This window comes from Camelus dromedarius, chromosome 7 (genome assembly GCF_036321535.1).
Source record: "Camelus dromedarius isolate mCamDro1 chromosome 7, mCamDro1.pat, whole genome shotgun sequence".
Lineage (NCBI taxonomy): Eukaryota > Metazoa > Chordata > Mammalia > Artiodactyla > Camelidae > Camelus > Camelus dromedarius.
Window position 1 is genome coordinate 51,336,344 of NC_087442.1, and position 21,995 is coordinate 51,358,338.

A 21,995-nucleotide genomic window follows, 5' to 3' on the forward strand; every position below is an offset into this window, starting at 1 on the left:
CAGGCACGTTCTGCACCTGAGCTCACTGGATGTGGCCTGGGAACTACCTACCATAGGACCACGGCTGGTTACATTACAAGGAATAGGTTATAACTGCAAGGAGGCCTTGTGTTCTTTAGTAAACATCATGATTGTTCTTATGTACATGATGGGACTCTGTAGGCTCTTTCTATCACAGTCATATGTTAGTAAAAACCTTAACAAGATGAACCTTATCTGCCTGTATACAGATAGGCTCAATTCAAACAGATGACCCTCTTTATGGAAACTGATCCTTGAGGATTACCTCATTTCAACTGAAAATGCAACTTGGTGTTTTCTGTTAGATACTTTTTCTTCTTTCTTTCTTCCAACATAAAACCTTACCGTTAAACAAAAATACCAATAACTTTTATTTAAATACTACCACGTTTTCTTTGATATAATACTATTATTAATAAGACTTTGGTAACTACTGTCATGTAATATCTCAATTTCCTTAAAGATTTAAAAATAAATCATCAACCATTTGTAGAAAAAGTATACATATATTTTTCTGAATGCACTGATGTTGTTATAATTTAAAAATTGCCAGTATCAGGTGTTTATAGTTTCTCCAAAATTGAGAATTTCCTTGGGGGCATAATTTTATTGCTTTCACATTCCTTCCTGCTCTGTTGAAATCTAATGAGGTTTATCTGTCCTCCAGGTGACCTACAAACGGGATCTGTATGCAGCTGAATCGATTATTAAGGGTACGTTCGGCCTTAATGACTGTCAGTTCCTGTGTTTCAAAATGTAAGCCGGTTCAGAATTTCTCATGACATTTTAAATCCCAGAATTCTAATAAGTATAAATGGTGTAGGCCACAGAGGTCTGTGATTTTTTTTTTCTTTAAATAATTAACGTTTTATTTTGTATCCTGCTTTGAAATATCACTTACTATGATTTATATTACATTGGATTTAATTTTTTAAAAGGAAACACTTTATTAACTTGAGAAAAGTAGGGGACTTTGACACTATTAGAAGTGAAAATTGACCATATAAAGATACTATACTTTTTTTATTAAGAGGACTGTCTGCCCTCTCCCCCCCAACACTACCATATCAGTACATTAGATGTCATCTTTCATGTGAGAAAATTTTTTCTGAAATAGAGAAATTGGACAATGATTTTTTAAGTCCTTTTGGTTCTGGCAATGACTGTGATTTTGTTTTGTGATTTTAGACGTTATCTATGTACTAATTCCTATTTCGTTCTTTTTCATCTCTGACTCTAAGAGCCCAGCTACCCAGAAGTTGTTTAATAATCAACAAATACTTATGACTGTGCTTGACACTGTGCTGGGAATGTAATTATTATGCACAAGGGACATTCATTCTGTATTTTTGGAACCCCCACAGGTTAAATCAGGGTTTCTTAGCCTCAGTGCTGTTGGTGTGATGGGCCAGGTCATTCTTTGTTCAGGGGACTGTTGGGTGTGTCGTTGGTTGTTCGGCAGCACGCCTGGCCTCCACTCACTAGATGCCAAAAGCACTCTTCCGTCTCTCCCCTCCACCTGGTGTGACCATCAGATACGTCTCCTGATAGCACTGCTGCTTTATATGCGAGGTCCTAGCCAGAACCAGAGGGGTCCACCCCCCGTGCTGAAGCAAGTGTGGTACTTTACAATCTGTTTGTAATCGACCCCTTCAAAAGTAGATGAGGGACAGAATAATGTACTCAGATACTGAGTGAGAAGTGACCTTGTAAATTCAGTTGTTGATTGAAGTTGAAAAAATACAGAATGGGAATTGTGAATGCATTTTTTTTTTCAATTTGAGGAAAGCCTATTTGACAGTCTATTGGCTTCTTATTCAGAAAACTGAAACCATTTCTCTGTTCATGACATTCTGTATTTGTAGTTTACCCTTTAGTTTTTTGTCCTTCAAGAATATTGTGTTTCAAACCATTAACGTACTGTAATTTGTGTATCTATGTATGTAAACAGAGCATCTGTGGCTATAAATCAAAATGTTGACATATATTTACATGTGAGCCAGGCAATGTATAAACATTACCCTGGAGAAGTTGCCTAAACCATGATGTAGTTGGTTATATTTTCAACACAAAGAAACATAAACTCAGTTTGGTTTCTTTACAAACTCGTGTATCTATTACCTAAGTAAAGTGGAAATGACCTATTTTGTAAAGAGTTGAAAAGTGGTTCAGTTGAGGATTCTACAGTTTTCAGTATTCTGCCTACATATTATAAAGAGAATACTTCTTCTTATATAAAAATTGACATTTTTAGTGTAATTACAGGGGCGACAGTTTGGGCAATTGTTTTCAGAGATAAATTATTTTTCCTAGTTAGGTAGCATATTCGAGAATGCTACTTAACATTTTTAAAGTGTTTTAAAGGTACTCAACTTTCATTCTCAGGGAAAGTAATCTGTCTGACTGGATGTAAACAGCTGAACTGAACAGTCTCCTTATGTTCTTTAAGATTTGCATTTCTAATAACTTCCCAAGAGATTCTGACATTGCCCTGACACTTAGAGGACCGCTGTTGTGGGGCCTTCCTACACCCAGTTTCGGCTTTTTGACAGGCAGTGTTGTCATCACCTGAGTCCTTGAAGGCAGAATGTCTGGCCCTACCCCATTAAATCAGAATCTGCATTTTAGCAAAAACTCTGGCTCAGCACTTTGTACTTTGATTTCTAGAAGCATTCCTCCAAAGGCTGCTCTCTGGTCTTTTACAGTCCATTTCTTTCTAAATAATATCTTTATTGCATTTAGAGCTTGAAGACTTGCTCTGCTCTGTCACAAATTCCCAATGCTTGTTTGCTCAACATGGGGTGCTACCTGCTTTCGTGATTTGCACTTAAACTGTCTCTGAGGCCTGAGAGTGGAAATACCTCTGGGCAGAGCGAAAAGAAAATGCTTAGAGTTTTAAAAATAAAATTCTGACACACAGTATGATATATAGCCAACTATTCACCTGTTTGCCTTTTCCATGTAAATGTTGCAAGTATTTTTCTAGGCACTTCTACCCACAGTATTTATTGGGTACTTACTTTGTGCCAGGCATTGTTCAAAGTGTTTAATGTGTATTGTCTCTTGCTTCTTGAAGAACTCAATAATGTAAGTAGTGTGGTTGTTTTCCATATTGTAGGATATTCAGGGGTCTTAAGCAAATACTAATTTAAGAAAGAGAGAAAATAAAATCTTGACTATAAGTTTTCCTACCTTACTCAGTTTATCTCTTGATGCAACTGTTCTCCCTTTTTTTTTTTTTATCGTTAAGCAGAGATTGTTTAGATTCCCTTCCTGAAATCTTAGGGCTATGCGTGTTTTGGAATTTGGAATACTTCGTATTTTCAGAAGCTACTGCTGAATGTCATATATTATGTCACATCACTGGTGGGATTTGGGACCTCACCACATAATAACACTTAAAATGCATGAATGTTTATGCTCGGTACAAGAAACAAGAATGACTATAACGCCCCTAGCCAGTTCAAGTTCAGGACTCATTTTGCCACTATATGTATATATATAGGAAAACAATTTTAAAAAGTGTTAAGAACTTTTTGGTTTTCAGGATTGACCATAGGTTGGTGTGAACCTCTTTTAGATTGGGATTCAGTGACGGTGGGAAGAATGTCTAGTCTTTCTTTCTTTCCTATCCCACAGTGAGTTGAACTGAATTTGTTGATAAGTTAAAGGGTGTAGCGATGTATTTTTTGTTTAGAATCTAAGAACCTTAATTTATGGGAATAGGCGGCCCTTTCTTCCCACTTTACCACTAGACTTGCTTCCAATAGATGCATATTGAGCTCCGTATCTATAGATTTTTAAAATTTTCTTTTTTAAAAATACAGCTGATATAATACTTGAGTATATGTGCTTTTGCCAAGGTTTAAAACCAGGCTTGGAGCACATGGCACTCATGCCAGATGCTTGGTATGTTGTTTATTCTTTATAATGCTGTTAATATCAGTATTATGGCTCCCAGTTTTGCAGGTGGGAAAACTGAGACTTACAGGCATTATGTACTTTCCTCTAGGTCACACAGTAAGAGTAAGATCCACGATTTAATCCCAGTTCTCCCTTCTTTTTAAGCCTGACTCCATCCTGGGACATGGCCACTTCGCACCTCTGAGTCGTGTAGCTGTTCATGCTGAGCACCGAAGTGAGATACTGGATTCAGTACCTCTCTTAGGTGTGTACAGAAAATGGCTTATAAAACTCAGGCTGCCCAGTTCAGGTTCTGTTGGGTTAAAACTGTATCTTCAGCTGGCCTGATGGAGGGTCACACAGCTGAGACTGGAGATGTCATCCCCCAGTGCCGTGCTCAGCACACAGCAGTATTCTACAGAATAGAAATGGGGAAAATGTGTAATACTGAAATGGCAGATTTTTAGGCATGACTAAAGAAAGAGTAAAAATTCAAAATCAGAATAATAGTTTTAAAATGATACTTTGGGGTGTTTTCTTTGATTACTATTTTTAATTCTGGTAGTTCACCATTCATTACCTAGGTGTAACAGTTTTTCTTCTAGGATGGAACTTTTTTTCACTGTGATATGAGTGTTTAGTATTCTGTAAGTTGTCTTTCTTTTCTTAAGCTGCCTTTTTTTTTTTTTAAACTTCAATACTAATTATTTCTGGTCAACAAATACTGATGTAACTATTTTCTAGATTACTTAGTGTTTTTCAGATTCAGTAAAACATTTCTAGGACAAATGTCATGTCTTTCCAAGAGCATTTTGTACTCCCACATTTATCTGTCTCTGGAATAGCATGTGTATTTTGGTTCTTCTTAATTTATGCTCAAGTCCATTATCTTTGGGTATGGGAATTTTGATGTAACTAACTTCAGACAGGCATTTGATACTAAGTAAAATTCTCAAATTGTTGTTTATAGCAAGTCTCAAAATCTGACTTTTATGTTAGATAAGTTTTATTGGAAGTTTAATATACTTTACTGTCAATATATTTACATGGATTTGTATTTATGGTGAACCCTTCAATAATAAGAAACATAGCAAGTAATAGTATGCTCAGATTTCTTTCACACAGTCTTTCATACTCATAACATTGAAAAATGTATAGTAAATCACAAATTCACTATTACATAAAACAAAGCATTCTTAATAATCCTTTTTCTGAGTTTAGAGAATTGGATTTGGTCATTATTCTTTAACATTTAACTCTTTCAGGCGTCTATTGTGCATAAAATTTAAAACAAACCTTTCTGATAAGTAGTGTGATTAACTGGTGCAGTAAGACCCTCAGCTGGCTGATAACTTTGTAAACAGCCACTTAACAAAGAGGTATTGTTCTTGTGTCACTCAAGCTGGTTGAGCCCACCCAAGCCTGCTCTGCGTGCTCAGACCTACCCAAATTATTAAAGTGGTAGCAGATGCCAGCAGTCACATACTTAATCTAGATTTACATATGCCGTGCCAACAGTCCCAACCCACACTTGATTTAATATGGTGACCATACTATAGCAAAAGGGTCAATATTCTAAAATTTTCTAAGATGGAAAGCCCCTATGGAATTTCTAAATAAAAGATTGCATTTATTTTCTACCATCATATTCGTCCAGTCTTTTAATATATTTAATTTTGTGGCTAGAGTGTTTATAAAATAATTGTATTTTTTTCTTTCCTGGCTATGATTGTATAAACCCAGGTAAGCTAGTGCTATTAAAAAAAAAAAAGCTTCATGGTGGTTTATATAAAAATTGAAAAATAGGTAAAATTGAAAATCATTTCCTTTTTAGCTGGCTTTAGTTAGTATTAGTTAAAAGTTAATATTAATGTTCATAGAAAAATTCATGCCTTTTCCCAGTTATTAAGTAATGTTTTCCATTTGTTAAGCACTTTATTTTAAAGGAAATTAATTGACTTTGCTTTCTTGGAAATACAGTATCTCCTGTTGGTTCAGAGATTTATTCTGAAAATACAGTTTTATTTTCAACATCAGTGATACAGGTGATTTCTTTTAATGTTAAGTTTTTGTGAAGCAACAGATCCCCTTATGCTTGCTTTTTTGTGTTTCATATAGTTTTAAAGAAATTATACCAGTAGGCAAGAAATTGAATCTTTTTTGCTTATACACTGAAAGTAGCTGACTATACTTGTAAATTGGCTCTGACTGAAAGGACTAAAGTCAGATCACTTGTGAATAAAACTGATTCAGTATTACTAAGAATTAGGAAGACCCGTTGTGTTAGAGCGTGTTTTATGCATATGAAGAAATTAATGGCTTCATTTTTTAGTGACCGTCTCTAATAGTTTCATGGCATTTTAAGTGCAAAATATTTTTGAATCTTTTTAATTAAATTGAAAAATGGGAAACTTTAAGTCAGCTTTCTATATCTGTAACTGGACAATGTCCTGCATCTGTGGTATGTTCTCATTAGGTTTTTCTTGTTAAATAGCCGGTTATAGCACCATTTATATTATTAAAGCATGCTTTTTGGACAATGCACAGTGACAGATTAAGATTTACATAGAAATTATAATTTTTGATATGTCTGGCTTTTGACGATGATACTTCATTTTCTAAATTTTCACAGTAATACCATAACTTCTTTGTAAATACTACACTTTTTGTTCTTTACTCTCTTGAAATGAGTCCTGTGACTATCTCACATGAATCTGTAAGCACATTTGTGTTAAGGGCTTCAATTAGTAAGGCCATGAAGGCTGCAATATGATTTAATAGCAGTTTGTTTTCCTTGGACTCTTACTATAAAAAATGTAAACTGGAAAGTTAAATATTTGGGTCACAATTAGAGAAAGTAGAGTTCACTTTCTTGTTTAACTTTATAATTTCCTTAATTTGTCATTAGTGAAATGCTAATTCAAGCATAGGCAAGTAAATCTGTCACATTTGAAAACTTGTAAGGTCACAGTGAGGTATTAAGCAACTAGCTAAATAAGACTTGATAACAGACAAAAGCCAGCCAGTTATACTTTACTCTGATGTAGGTAGGAAAAAAGCAACAAAAACTCCTAACATAACGTTTACGCTTTAAGCAATAATACAATACATTCTGTAAATATCCTGATGAGTCACTAACCTTAGAAAATTGCATTTCCTTCACATTTATTTCTCTTAACTAAGAAAGAATGTATACTTTGAAGAGCGAAAAAAAAAAAAAAGTACCACATCATTTACATGGAAAACAGTAATACCTTTACACGTAAAAACATGTGCCGGAGACAAGATGTCACATGTCTGCTCCTTACTTCTAGTTGTAAGGTAGGAACCTTCATTCTGTATTCAGTGACTCATTTAAAAATGTGGTTAAGATCTGATATAAAACATCTTAAAAAAAATCTACCTACGTACCATTGCCCTCTAGTTGAAACACGTACAGCCAACAGTAAAGCTAACTTTCAGAGGACCACTTTGACTTTTTAGTGTGGGTATGTATGGTGTCTTTTGCAAGTCTCTGTTGTCCACTTGTCCTGTAGTCGTGGCTTGTCGTTTGCTTTTCCTTGGTTGACTGCTTGCTGTCCCCTTTTCTGTTTTAATAGCTTCCTCTATCAAGGTATTCAGAGAAACCTTAGGCATCTTTCTACAGATGAAAAAGAGACAGGGACTTCAAGGCTCCACAGTGGTGATTCTGTTCAATACTACTTTAAAGTCTTCCATGTGAGAGAGAAAACAGACTCTAAGATGGCTTTTGATTCAATGAACCCAACAGGAGAATAGAAGTTAACTGCCCTCACTTTGAACGGATTAGGGCTTGACATCTCTTGGAAATGACTTTCTGGCTTTGATACAGCTGTTTCCTACTTACCTAAGAACACTAAAATTTTAGCTTAAGAGGTCAGAAAAGTGGATGAGACCTGATGGAAGTCATGGTGTTAGATGTTTCTAAGAAACTTGAAGACTGACTTCTGTTTTTTTTTTTCCCAATTGCTTGTAGAACTTACCTAGTATTTAGGTTTCTTTTTTTCTCCACCATTGTGTTTGAAATTTCTCTTATAAAATACAAACATCCTCCTGAGCACTCTTGAGTCCTTGCTCGTGACTCATTGATGGAAGCGTATGTCTGGGTATCCCTTGCTCCTTGTTAATGTGGCATTGGGTTTGTCATCCAGTAAAGAGGAATCTGTGCATTTTAGAAATTTGGCGTATTTTTTGTGAAGGTAAGTGAAAAGACTCCAAATTGCACCTGTTTTCTAACCCCTCAATGAAGGCTATATTTTACATATACCAAGAGGTCCAGTGTTCAAGGACAGTAAGAGGAATTTTTAAAAGATGAGTATATTACACATTAGATTTTGGCCTCATTCATAAACTTTCAGGTTCATACATTATGTCCCCTACATAGGATTTTAGTTAGAATAACAATTGAATTAAACACTTAAGAAAACATATTGTGTGTGAAAATATTTTGCTAAACCATGTATCCTAACCAAAGGTGGCTAAGTTTTAGGTTGTAAAGCACATTAAACTGGGGAATTGCAAGCCCTAAAGAAATCCTGCTGTTCTTACAACTCGATTGAAACTTGAAAGAATTTCCAGAGTTTGACAGATGAAAATGTGATACATTGAAATCTTGGCCGTTCCAGTTATCATGCTAGGAGTTCTTTGATGCAGCGCCTGGGGTAGGCGGCTGGGATTCTACTAATGTTCCTCTCTGCTACTGTCAGCTCCTTGAGAGAGCGAAGAGATAAGCAGAGGCAGAGGAACGTCCTCTCCTGGGAGAAACTCCATGACTTTTCTCACTTCTTCCACTTACAGCTAATTATACGTAACTGTAGCATTAAAGAGTCCTGCACATAAGCTGACCTCCTGAACTGTCCCCTCTATTTTATATCCTCATGGGCTTCAATTAATGCCTAACTGGTTTTGGTGTTGAGAGTGTTGTCTTCTCTAGTACATTGTGACCAAGTGAACTAGCTGAGGCTTAGGTTAATTGCTAAGTCTCTCACCATCTAATTTAGGTTTCTGTTGGGGAGTATTCTTATCTCTTGCCTGATTAAGTGTGCAAATGAAAGCTAGTGTGACTTCGCTTTTGAAATTTAAAAGTTCAGATGGTCTTTTCTATTGTGACATTAGGTGGACACTATTGTTGTTCTGTTAAATAAGCAGCTATCACCCACAACGTTGTCTTCCTTGTTTTTTGAGTGGGGGAGGTAATTAGGTTTGTTTATTTGACGGTGGTATTGGGGGTTGAACCCAGGACCTTGTGCATGCTAAGCATGTGCTCTACCACTGGGCTATATTCTCCTTCCCCCGCCACAAGATGGTCTTGTTGTGTGACTAAAAAGGCATGTAATCAGGTACTTCGTTTCTACCATGTTTCACTGACTCTAAGGTGCCATTGCTTGTAAGAAGCAGTATTATTTTTATACCATTAAGAAAAGAAAAACGCTGCAAATTAAACTACAATATAATGTTTTATTTTCATTTAGAAGTGTATAAAATATTAAATGACCTCTTATTAAGGTGTACATTTTTTTTATCATGCTTGTTACTATGTAGAAAAACATAGGCAGGTTCTGGTTCTGGATAAGTTGGGGCAAGAACACTCGACTCTGTTTCTCCGACTGAATGAAGTATCAAACCTGGCCAGAAGACATGGAATAGCTATTTGAGGATTCAAGTAAATAGGGGAGGTGGGTTAATGAATAAGACCTGGAGTTGAAGTACTACCTAACTGGCAGTGAATTACATCACACTCTGTTGTGTCCTGACCTGCGTTCAAAATCCAGAAATGGATGTTTGAGTTGACAGAGCTCCAAGAAAAGCCCCCTGATTCTGACTGGAGGAGAAGGAAAGGATTTTCTTAATGTTCAGAGAGTAAAAATATCTCCCCTTTTTCCTTTCTCCAACTCAACTCTAATGCTTTAATCACTAAGCAGTCATGTGGGAGTAGTGGCATTGACAGTGGGAACAACTGGGGCCCCGACAAGCCTAAAATTCTGAGAGAAGTGGACATTCCTCTTTGATCAGAGTTGCTGAGGTTTTAAGAGGTGGGGTGAGCGCTGTTACTAATTTTTATTTCCTCTGTTGCTTAGCTTTGGACGCAGGTGCTGTCACAGGAATTGTGTGCAAAGTGGAGTAAATAAGGACCGAGCTTTCTGGTAGGAGTGCTGAAAAGGGATGCACTACAGAAATGGAAGGTACCAGGAGAGACTGGGGTTGAGGGACAATATTCCAATATACAGGATATAATCTAAGGTCAGTCAACATGCAAAGAACCAGTAAAAATCTAAGCTCACATGGGAAAGGACAGTTAATAGATACCCACGCTGAGATGGCACCGATGTTAGAACTTTTCTGACAAGTACCTTAAAGCACTGATTATAAAAATGCTGCAACAATTAAGGGGAAATGCTCTTGAAAGATGGAGAGTCTCAGTGAAACTGTAGACAATATAAAGAAGAGCCAAATAGACATCTAAAAATTGAAGAAATAATAAAATAACCAAAATAAATTTACTCGATGGGCTTAATAACAGAATGGAGATGGCAGAGAAAGTGCAAGTAAAGTTAAAGAATAGATCATTGGAAGTTTTTCAATCTGAACTACAGAATGGAAAGAGATTGGGGGAAAAGTTAATTGTGCTCAGCACCTGTAGGAATGTAGCAGGTTGTCTGAATCCTGGAAGAAGAGGGAAAAGTGCAGTACAGAAAAAACATAAAGAAATTACAAATAAACACTTCCCAAATTTGGTAAACAAACGAATTATCAAATATACCTACAGATTTCAAGAAGCTCAGGTAACTTCAACATAACTTCAAAGAGATGCACACTCAGACACTTGACAAACTGCTGAAAACCAAGACAAATTCTTGAAAGTAGCCAAAGAGAAATGATGCATTGCTTATAAGAGGACAGTAATGTTCATTAGAAAACATGAGGCCAGAAGAAAGCAGAACAAGAGTTTTAAAGTTCAAGAAACCAGTACTATTAACTCAGTATTTTATATCTAGCAAAAAACAAAACAAAACAAAAAAATCCTTCGGGAACAAAGGTAAAATAGAAACAATCTGAGGTAAAGGAAAGTGAAGATAATTTTGTTGCTAGCCAATGTACTCTAGCTAAGGCTTTGTTACAATTTAATGCACGCTTACTATAACACAGAATAATAATAATTAATCATCAGTCACTCAGAAATAATCCAATGGTTTGTCTAAATTACTCTGTGCCTCAATTGCTTTTTATTTTAAAGGAGGCTAATATTTTCTATTTATTAGTAATATTGCATTAATTCATTAGAATTTAAAGGACTCTCTAAGATACTTTGAGCTCTTAAACTATTGAGCTTTGTAAATAAAAATACTCATTGCTCTTATCTTTTCATGTTGTTGGTAGTTTTTCTCATAAGTTAAATTTTTAAAAGGTTTATTGTTCTAATAGCATGTTGCAGACGTTTATGTATTCTGTGTAGTATACTGACGACTTTATTTTGTCCCTGGCTCATCTATAAAGGTATTTTCTGAGTGAATAATAGAATGGATGAAAGGACTGAGTATTTCAGATATTTTTTTCTATTTGTAAAACTTTTTATTTTCAAATGAATCACAGATAGAGAAATCAAACCGAACAAATTTGTAGGTTAAAGAATGATGCACGTATCTGTGTAACATCACCCAGGTCATGAAGAGCACTTTGCCACCCGTGGGGAAGCCCTTTCCTGCACTTTGATGTGACTGTAGCAATTATCCAGATTTCATAGCAATCTCCTCCTCATTTCTTTTGAGCTTTAGCACTCAAATGTGCCTGCCAGGACACTATGGTTGGGTTGTGATAATTTTTTTTAAAATGGCACTTTAAATCTCAACCTACAGGTTCCTATCCCTTTATTTTGCTCATACTTAACCTTTTGCTGAACCCAGGTCATTTGACCTGTAGATTTTCTTCTGTTTTGAATTTTGTAGAGTACATTTTCATACGTGATACAGTTCTGTATGTTTTTCTGTCCTCTACAAAGTAGTAGCTAGATCTAGAAGCTTGGTCAAATCTCTAGCAAAACCAAAGGTGATGTGAGTTTTTTTTATTAGGAGGAATCTAATGTCTGGTTATGTTTAATTTTGTGAGGATAGTGATCATTGATTCTAAATGACTGTATTTGTTAATATGTTTGGAGGGTGGTGCAAAATCATGACATATATTTTAATTCTATTAGTTTTCAGTTACTAGTTAAAGTAGTTTCATAAAGAAACACTTCTCCTCATGTATTGTTTTCTTACCCAGTGGTACAGTGTACATGACAAAAGTAGATGCTTGATTATTTTCCTTTATAAGTTTCCAACTGAATGAATTTATTCCCTTTCATCCTCTGAATTGACCAATTATTTTGTCTGTCTGTTTACATAAAGACAAAATACTTCATGAGTTCACAGTAATACTTCCAATTCAATATTATGTTGTATCTTATTTCTAGCACATTGAGTATCTCGGTTCCTAAAGATAGGGAATAATAGAATAATCTGTAATTACTTGTTTTTTTCAACACTGCACACCATGGGTCTCAAAATGTCAGTATTAATGCTATCAACCAATGTTCTTTCCAGGAAGAGTTAAACAATTTTTGTCTGCGTTTGCTATTGACGTTTACTCTCCTACTCCATTTTTTGTTTAGCTATCTGTTTTCAGGTTGTGTAGCTGTTAACATGCTGTACTCTTAACTTTGGCTCTTACTTAGGCACAGTTCTGCCTGTAACTCTGCTTCTCGCTGTTCATCAGTACTTTTGTCCATGTCTCCTAGACTTTGGTTGTCTGAAGCTTGAGCTCTAGGGCATTTCTTAGGAAAGGTTCTGGGTAATCGTTTACTTAATTCATGTTGATAACTGCTTGTGCTTTATACGCAAAAGTTAAATTGACTCAGGTATTTTCCCTTCAATAACTTAAATGTATTCTTCTATGTTTTTCTTGTAAAAAATCTTGAGATTTTCTCATTTTATTCCCTTATGTGTTCCTTTTCTTTTTGTCTAGGTCACCAAAGGAATGAATTTTTTTTTTTAAGTCTAGTAATTTTGCTAGAAGAGATCTGGGGTTTTGATTTTTATTGGTAAATAGTTAGAGGTGTTGATTTGTGATCTACTTGTGTGTATGTATAAATACAAATTTTAGTAAAGTTTACTTGAATTACAATTTTTAGTATTCTCTTTTTTTCTTCATAGATTTCTGGTGTGTTAATATTGGATCATCTTTACCTAACTTAAATATTTGTTACTTTATAGTGAATGTTTATTTTTCCTTCATTTTTTAATTTAAAAATGTATTTTTACTTTTTCTCCTTAACATCTGTTAGTTTTATACTTGTGTCACTTTTAGTGTAGTCTCCATTTCTTAAATAATCTTTGCTTCTATTTTGAATTCTGAGTTCTGCCACCTGAGTTTTTCTAATTCTAAATTACATGATTCTTTCATGGTTTGTTTCATTAATTTAATTTTTTTTTGAGCTTGTTTTGAAGTAGATTAGAGTTTGATTGGTTTGATCGGCACGTCTTTCTGTCAGGCCTTTATTTTTAGAGATGTTATTCTCTTTTTCTGTTTTCTTAAAATAATTTTGTGTGGGGTTTGTCTTTGATGCTTGGTGCATTATTCATTTGGATGTGAAGTTAGTGTTGTTGAAGAGAAGGACAGTTTTCAGGATAGCTCAAGGAGCTCCCTCTTCTGTTGCTTTCTTGTGGTGTCTTCAGGTACAGAAGCACACTGATAGTTTTTTGGCTCTCTCCCCCTCCCACACTTTCATATGGCTCTTCTCTTTCTTTTGGCTTTAGTTTTGTTCTGTGTAATTTGGATTCCACTCCCAGTTTCTCTTTTAGTTGGATCTTGTGCTGGAGGGGGTCTCTGGTGTGCCAGTTTTCAGAGTGTATACACTGTCCTTTCAGACCTCACAAGTTCTCTTGTATTAACCTCACAGAAAGTTATTTCTGTGGGTAAACCCCCTGCATTTAGAGCTGCTCTTTCCAAATTTGTGCACTCTGATTTTCAGTGACTATCTGTCGGCTAAGTTTAAGGCTCTTCCATTATCCAATCTGTCAGACACTCTGTTCTGATTCCCTCTGTCTCTACCCTCATAGATTCTAATTTTTCAGGTCCTGTATCGGTGGTGGTGGTTCATTTTCATTTGGCTGCGTTGTGGGGGTTATGATGATACCCATGGGTCTCGGTTTATTGAAAATGTTCATGGGTTTTTGGTTTTACTATTCAATTCTATTTTTATATGAAGATTCTTAGGAATTAAAAACTGTTACTTGGCTGTCATAGCCAGCTTCTAAGAATTCTCTTTTGTTTTGCTTTAAGTAAATTATTTTTAGTGTCTGTATTGAAAAAAATACTGCAAATGAATTGATGTTTCTATTAAATTTTTTTCTCTTAATCATAGCTCACCTTCATATGCTTAATTGAATAGTTTCTACTTTGTTCCATATGGAAACTAGTAAATGTATATATGTCTCTATATTTGCAAATGGAAGTAAGGAGAAAATGATGTGTATTTGTGTATGTCCACTTATTAAAGTAAATATGATTCTTAAATGTTAAGCCTACAAAACTTGAAGTTACATTATACTGAAGGGATTTTTTTAAGGCTGATCCAACTTTTTACTTTTTCTTCTAGAAAATAGATTTTTTTCTAAACATTTTTTTTTTATTGAGTTATATAGAAAATACAGACTTAAACATTTGAGCCTAGCTTTTTGGTAGCTAGGGTTGCTTTGTATTTAAAGTTATTTGTTTTGAAAGAAAATCATTGCATTTTTAATTCCTTTCTCTAAAATTAGATTCTCCTGGTGTAATATCCTGATCTCCCTTTCTGGATATCTAGTTACTTCCTTATAGTCATACTTTAGGGAATTTGTTTTACATCCTGTTCTAGGAAATGAGATATCAGATAGGGTTTTTTATTTAACAAAGCCAGTTTTTATTTAGCAAATTTAAGAGAATGTATTTATCAGTTTTCTAGTTTATTAGTTTCTGCCATAACAAAGTACCTAGACTGGGTGGCCCAAACGACAGAAATTTGTTTTCTCACAATTCTGGAGGCCAGAAGTCTGAGGCCACGGTTTTGGCAGGGTTGCGTTTTTCTGAGGCTTCTCTACTTGACTTGTAGATGGCTGTCTTCTCCCTGTGTCTTCACATGGTCTTCCCACTGAGCATGTCTGTGTGCAATTTTTTTCTTTTTTTGAAGACGCTGGTCATACTGGATTAGAGACCACCCTAATGTCCCTCATTTTAACTTGATTACCTCTTAAAGTTCCAGTATCCAAATACAGCCACATTCTGGGGCACTGGGTCTTAGAAGTCTAGCATACTGAGGGAGACTCAATGCAAACCCTAACCTTATGTCTTAGTCTTGATCCTAGCACAGAGCCTGGAAACTAATCACTGTTCAATACCTTCTTGTTGGTGCCCTGTGCTCAAATGTGGGGATGGTGTTGGGAAATTTTAAGTTAAGGAGTTTGTGATTTTGTGGAAGAAAAAGACAAGTAGATAATATAATCCAGTGTAAAAACTGCAACAATAGTATAATAAAAATACAGAATAGCATGAGAAGGAAAAATAGCATTTAGGTTGCCAACTACACAAAGTTTTGAGTTAGAAAGCTTAAAGTTCATGGCAGTCTGACCTTGGGCAGCTTACTGGCTTTATAGCCTCATTTAACTCATCTATAAAATGGGGAGAAGAATTCCTGTCCTCAGTTGTTGTGATTAAGGGAAATAATGTAAAAAATATCTACCATAGTAAAAAGCAAACACAATATTAGAAATACAGTGTGGCATATGCACTAAATTATCAGAATGACTGCACCGACTACCAGAATGATTGCTGGCTGTGAGGCACTGACATGGCTCTGTTGGTGTGTACTACCTGAACACCTGTTTTGCAAATAGACTTCTTAAGGTCACAGTACATTTGGATTTTTTTCCTCTTCTGTAAATCTATACTAAATCTTTCCCTAATGCTCGGATTCAGAGATGTAGTACTTCATAGCTGGGTATAAGAAGAATCCTAGATATGTGCTTCCATGTGTTTGAGGGACATACGTTTATGTATGAGAATTGGGTGTTTGGAGATGGAGGGTAATGTGGTTTCAAAAACATGTCCCTGGCAATTCTGTTACTCTCTACTCTTTCTTCCTCCCACCTCCCACCAAAATACATCTAAAACATTTACCTATAGTTATTAATGCAGATGATACTTGATGTAGACCTTGATGGAGAATTAGACAAAGAAATGTAATAGCACTGCAGCCAGGAGGAACATGAACATTAGTCCAAAGATGGTGATGTGTCCTCCCGAACACATTGTCAGTAGTGTTATTTGGTAGTTGAAGAATGAGATATGAGGCCCAAGAGGTGGTGGGTGATCATGTGTTGCCCTGTATAGAATAAAAGGAGGTTGGAATCCTGTGATGAGGACTTAAGAATTATGAGTTATCTGTTGAAGAATGCTTATAATGCTTCTTTGCCAGTGTAATAGATAGGGTTCTGCAGAGAAACACAACAAAAACACACAATAAAGAATTGGCTCACATGATTATAAGTTGTGGAGACTGGTAAGTCCAAAATCTGCAAAGCCAATGTCTCAGTTCAAGTCCCAAAGCCAGCAGAACCAGTAAGAGCCAGCGTTTCAGTTCAAAAGCCGTTATGCAGGAGAAACATCTCTTGCTTGGGTGAGAGTCAACCTTTTCTTCTCTTCAGCTCTTCAACTGATTGGATGAGGCCCACCCACATTAGGGAGCTCAATCTGCTTTACTTATTTTACAGATGTAAATGTTAAACTTCTCTAAAAATACCAAACACTCAAATTATGTTTGGCTACATATCTGAGCACCTGTGACAGAGTCAAGGTGACATACAGAATTAATCATTATAGCCAGTAAAGTAAAATCAAGTTGCATATTATTTATTTTTACCATTATTATTAATTATTGGCCATCATACATGTATTTTGAGCATTTAGAAGTTGTCCTGTGTGGGGAATGAGGTTTTAACTGAAAAATTTGAGCTTATTAATTAATGTTTATAGCTTTTAATACTAACCTGTACACTTCAAGTTATGTTCCAGTTTGAATTTTCTGTTAGACACTGAGCTGTGTGACACCTAGATGGGATATATAAATGAAGAGGTCTTCAGTGTAAGTTGTAGTACATGTTACAAATGACTTTTTTGGACAGGATGAGCCCTGCTGGTTTAGATATTAAAATACTTCATGTACCACAGGTACCTTTTAGAAAGATTTTGAAAAAGAGGGTGGTATGAAAACTAAAACTCAGAGAATAATATTAGTCATTAGACTGACTGGTCAGATATGATTTAAAGTTAATTCCAATATTTTTCCAGTTTATCCTTAGGTCTTTTTGGGGGAGAGAACAAAGAGTAGATTGTTGTGTTAGAGTTTTTATGAGTCTGGGAAGTAAAATGATTTTATGGTTTTCCCCAGTTCTATTGTTTTTATTTTAACCTCTGAAAGTTTCTAAGAAGTGCTTTATTAATAGTTAGAACAACAGTTTAAGAATTCTAAAGGCTTCTGTTTTTCTCTTGATTTCATCATTGTCCTCAAGGAAGTTGTTAAATACTTTGTTTGCTTTGAGAAATAATGAAGATTAATCATGTTTGGAAAGTGTTTTGTGTTTCATGAAAAAAAAGTTAATTTTAAATGTTGTACATTTTTCACTCTGTGATTTAGGGGATACTGTAATAACTGTGAAACTGAGGAGGTTCAATTTATTGAAACCCTGTTCCTACAGCTACAGTCGTTCCCATTTTGGCCTTCCAGCTGCATGGCACAAGTATAGTCATTGAAGATGTCTTCTTTTCCCCTTTATTTTTTTTTTTTTTGTATTGAAGTAAAGTTGATTTACAATGTAGTGTTAGTTTCTGGGGTACAGCATAGTGATTCAGTTATACATACATATTCTTTTTGATTGTACATTATTATAAGATATTATAAGATACTGAATATAGTTCCCTGTGATACAGAGTAGGACTTTGTTGTTTCTCTGTTTCATATATAGTAGTTTGTATCTGCTAATCCCAGACTCCTAATTTACTCCTCCCCCTACCCCTTTCTCTTTTGGTAACCATAAGATTTTTTTCTATGTCTGTGAGTCTGCTTCAGTTTTGTAAATAAGTTTATTTGTATAATTTTTTAGATTCCACATGTAAGTGATATCACATGATGTTTGTCTTTATCTGGCTGATATACTTGACTTAGTCTGATAATCTCCAGGTCCATCCATGTTGCTGCAAATGGCATTATTTCATTCTTTTTTATGACTGAGTAGTATTCCATTGTCTATGTATGTCACATCTTTTTTATCCAATCTAATTTCAGTGGATAGTTAGGTTGCTTCCATGTCTTGGCTATTGTAAATAGTGCTGCTATGAATATTGGGGTGCATATGTCTTTTTTTGATTCACATCTTAAGTACATCAACATCTCAGTTAAGATTGTCAATGCGTATTTGTGGAATCATTAAAAGAAACCACATAAGATGCTTCAGCCTAGGTCTAGTGGACAAACTAAGATATGACAATTAGAATTAGAAGGTATCCATTTTAACTTTAAAGATATTCAGTGATGAAAACACAGGGCTGTTTATTGCTCAATATGTATATTCCATTACTACACAAAACTACATATTTGTTGAAACTTTGAAACTTGAAAGGAAGCGGGACAAAGTTGATAAGTATTATTTCCAAACTCTGAAATGTTAAAAGCAAAAGGGACTGTTTGAAATTAGAGATGGATTGTGTTTTGAGTAGACAAAAGGAATCTTAATTTATATTCTTAATGAATGTACATACCATAACAGCAGTTATTCTGTGAATATTTATTGGAGATTTACTTGTACCATGTATTTGACATAACTTTACATATATGAACTCATATAATCCTCATTAACCCTCATGTAGTATCCTTTACTATTCCTATGTTGCCTTTTTTTAAAGATATATTTATAAACTCCTTATAGAAAATTTGGCTTTACATAGAAATTGTTAGTCTCTTTTCTCATTTCATACATGTAAAATGCTGTCAGAGTATGAATATACTATTTTTAGAATCTTTTCAGATACTGAATTTTCATAAAACTTTGAAAAATAGCATTTGCCTCAATAACTTAAACACAATGGACACCCAAGAAGTGCCTTACACCTGTAACTGATAAATAAACATTGTATTTTTTTCATATAGTATTGGCTTTACAATACTGGGCAAGAAATGGCTAACTTAATAAACTCAAGTGAGCCATGCAGATGAGTAAGAGTTGGGTGGGTTTGGGTTTCCTTAATAGTTTCACATGTGAAATATCAAAGAGAAGTGAGTAACCCAGCAGTTTTATTCACCGAACTCTCCATTCTCCAGTTACCACCATTTGGAGAAGACTAGAGAAAATCCCCAAAGAGTTATACTTAGAAAGAGTTTTACCATTTTTGGAGGATTAATCAGCAGTGGTAGGTAATTTGTGTATTTTTTAGGTAGAGAAACCTTTTATAAGCTCCACATTATAGAAAATCAGTGTCATGAGTAAGCAGATGTCTTCAATCTGGCTGAACACCAGAATTAACTTTTGGAGCTTTAAAAAAAATATAGGTGAGGATCTTGTTGGGTGAGTTGCAATCATATGTATTTTAAAAATATAAAAGGAAAACAAAAAGATACTGAGAGTTGATTCTGATTTGCAACCACAGCTGAGAATCAGTTAAACCTAGATTAGACTTTATTTTTTTTTTTAACATTTTTAATTGATTTATAATCATTTTACAATGTTGTGTCAAATTCCAGTGTAGAGCACAATTTTTCAGTCATACATGGACATATATATACTCATTGTCACATTTTTTTCTCTGTGAGCTACCATAAGATCTTGTGTATATTTCCCGGTGCTATACAGTATAATCTTGTTTATCTAGTCTACAATTTTGAAATCCCATCTATCCCTTCCCACCCTCCGCCCCCTTGGCAACCGCAAGTTTGTATTCTATGTCTATGAGTCTATTTCTGTTTTGTATTTATGCTTTTCTTTTTTAAAGATTACACATATGAGCGATCTCATATGGCATTAGACTTTAAATGACTGTAGCCAGTTGGAAAATTTATCATTGTTAGTAGTAAATGATATTAATAAGGACTATTGACACTATAAGAAAGTGCTCAGTCTAGTGCAGGCCACTGAGTGGAATACAAATACTCGGGAATTGCAGCATGTCAGCAGACAACATAGAAACGAAGCATGATAAAAGATTCACCTTACTAATAATCATATTATGTTGTCTTGAATCTAAGTCCTTATTTATGTTTTGCTCAATTGATCTTTAATGAACAGAGGGATGAATTTATCCAACTTTATTGAGATATAATTGACAAACCATTTTGTAAGTTTAAGTTGAGCAATATGATGATTTGGTACATGTATATATTGTGAAATGATCATCACAGTAAGGTTAGGTAACACATCTATCACCTCACATAATTAAGTTTTTTAAGATGAATTCTAAAGTCTCCTATGACTTGTATGTTTGTGCATGTTTGTATATATATAAATTTATTTTTAATCATATCTTGTTTTTGGTGTGGGGTTAGAATATTTGTTTTATTTTAATATGTTTTCAAACTTACAAGATGCAAGAACAGTACATATAACTTCCATCTAACTTTTACCTAGATCATCAATTCATCAATTGTTTTGCCCCATTTGCATGTATCATTTACATACATGTGTGCCCCTGCCCCTTGCTTGGCTTTTAGAATTATGAGCTAATTGGTGGCTGTTGTTTTAAGCTGCTAAATTTATAGCAGTTTGTTACACAATAATAGACTAATAAAAATAATACAATTCTGTACAATCCATGAATCAAATGACAAATCACAGTGGAAATTAGAAAATGTTTAATGTGAGAAAAAATGAAATCTTTTAAATTGAAAATGAAATAATTTAAACTGAGTGAAAATATCAGTGTTTGATACATAGATAAATCTGTTATTAGAGGAAAATTTAGAGCCTTAAATGTTGACCCTTGAATAGCATGGGGGTTGGAGCACTGATCATCTACACAGTTGAAACTTTATGGATAACTTTACAGTTGGCCCTTTGTGTCCATGGTTCTGCATCTGCAGATTTGACCAATCATGGATCATGCAGTATGTATTCATTTTAAAAAACCCATGTGTAAGTAGATTCTTGCAGTTCAAACCTGTATTGTTCAAAGGCCAACTGTACTAGAATAAAGGAAAAAGCAGAAAGTCCACTACTTATATCTTTTGTAGGAAATTAGAATAGAACAGCGAACGTAATCCAAAGATAGTAGAAGGCAGGAAATACTGAAGAAACAGTGAACATTCATGGGCTGGAAAACTAGCGACAGAGGATCAACAAAACTTTACTTTGAAAATGGTAATAAAACTGTTAAAATCTCGGCAAGAATGATCATGAAAAATACTGAAGACTAAATAGTATCAGAAATGAAAAAAGAGCATCAGTGCAGATCCTGTAGATACTGCAATGAGATGTAAACAACTTTGTTAACAACAGGAATTTATTTCCCACAGTTAAGGAAGCTAGAAAGTCCAAGATCGAGGTGTTGGCTGATTCAGTTCCCAGATGAGGGTTCTCTGCTGGGCTTGCAGACAGCTACCTTCTTGTTGAATCTTCACATTAATGACAGAGAAACCTCTGGTGTCTTTTCCTCTTTTTATACTGACAGTAATCCTATCATGATGGCTTCATGATCTCATCTGAAGTTCATTACCTCCCAAGGATCCTACTTGGTAATACCATCACAGTGAGGGTTAGAGCTTCAATAGGAATTTTGAGGGAACACTAACAGTCTATAGCAAACTTTATGCTAATAGACTTCAATATAGTTTAAATGAACACATTCTTAGGCAAACACAACTATGAATAGTCATTTGTCTGTTTAAGATACTGAATCTAATTAAAAACCTTACCACAGAGAGGCAGTTGACTTTTACCAGTGAATTTTACAAAACCGCTTAAAAGAAGAAATAACATCAGTCTTATACACTTTCCCTG

The 21,995-nt window shown here is 34.9% G+C and overlaps 1 protein-coding gene across 1 annotated transcript in view; it reads left to right on the forward strand.

The window, feature by feature from the left end:
• CRPPA (CDP-L-ribitol pyrophosphorylase A) overlaps positions 1-21,995 on the forward strand; it is a 226,894-nt gene that overhangs the window by 60,276 nt on the left and 144,623 nt on the right. Inside the window, exon 5 of the mRNA XM_064487527.1 lies at positions 689-734. Within this exon, the coding sequence (XP_064343597.1) occupies positions 689-734 (46 nt within the window). The remainder of the gene's footprint in view (positions 1-688; positions 735-21,995) is intronic.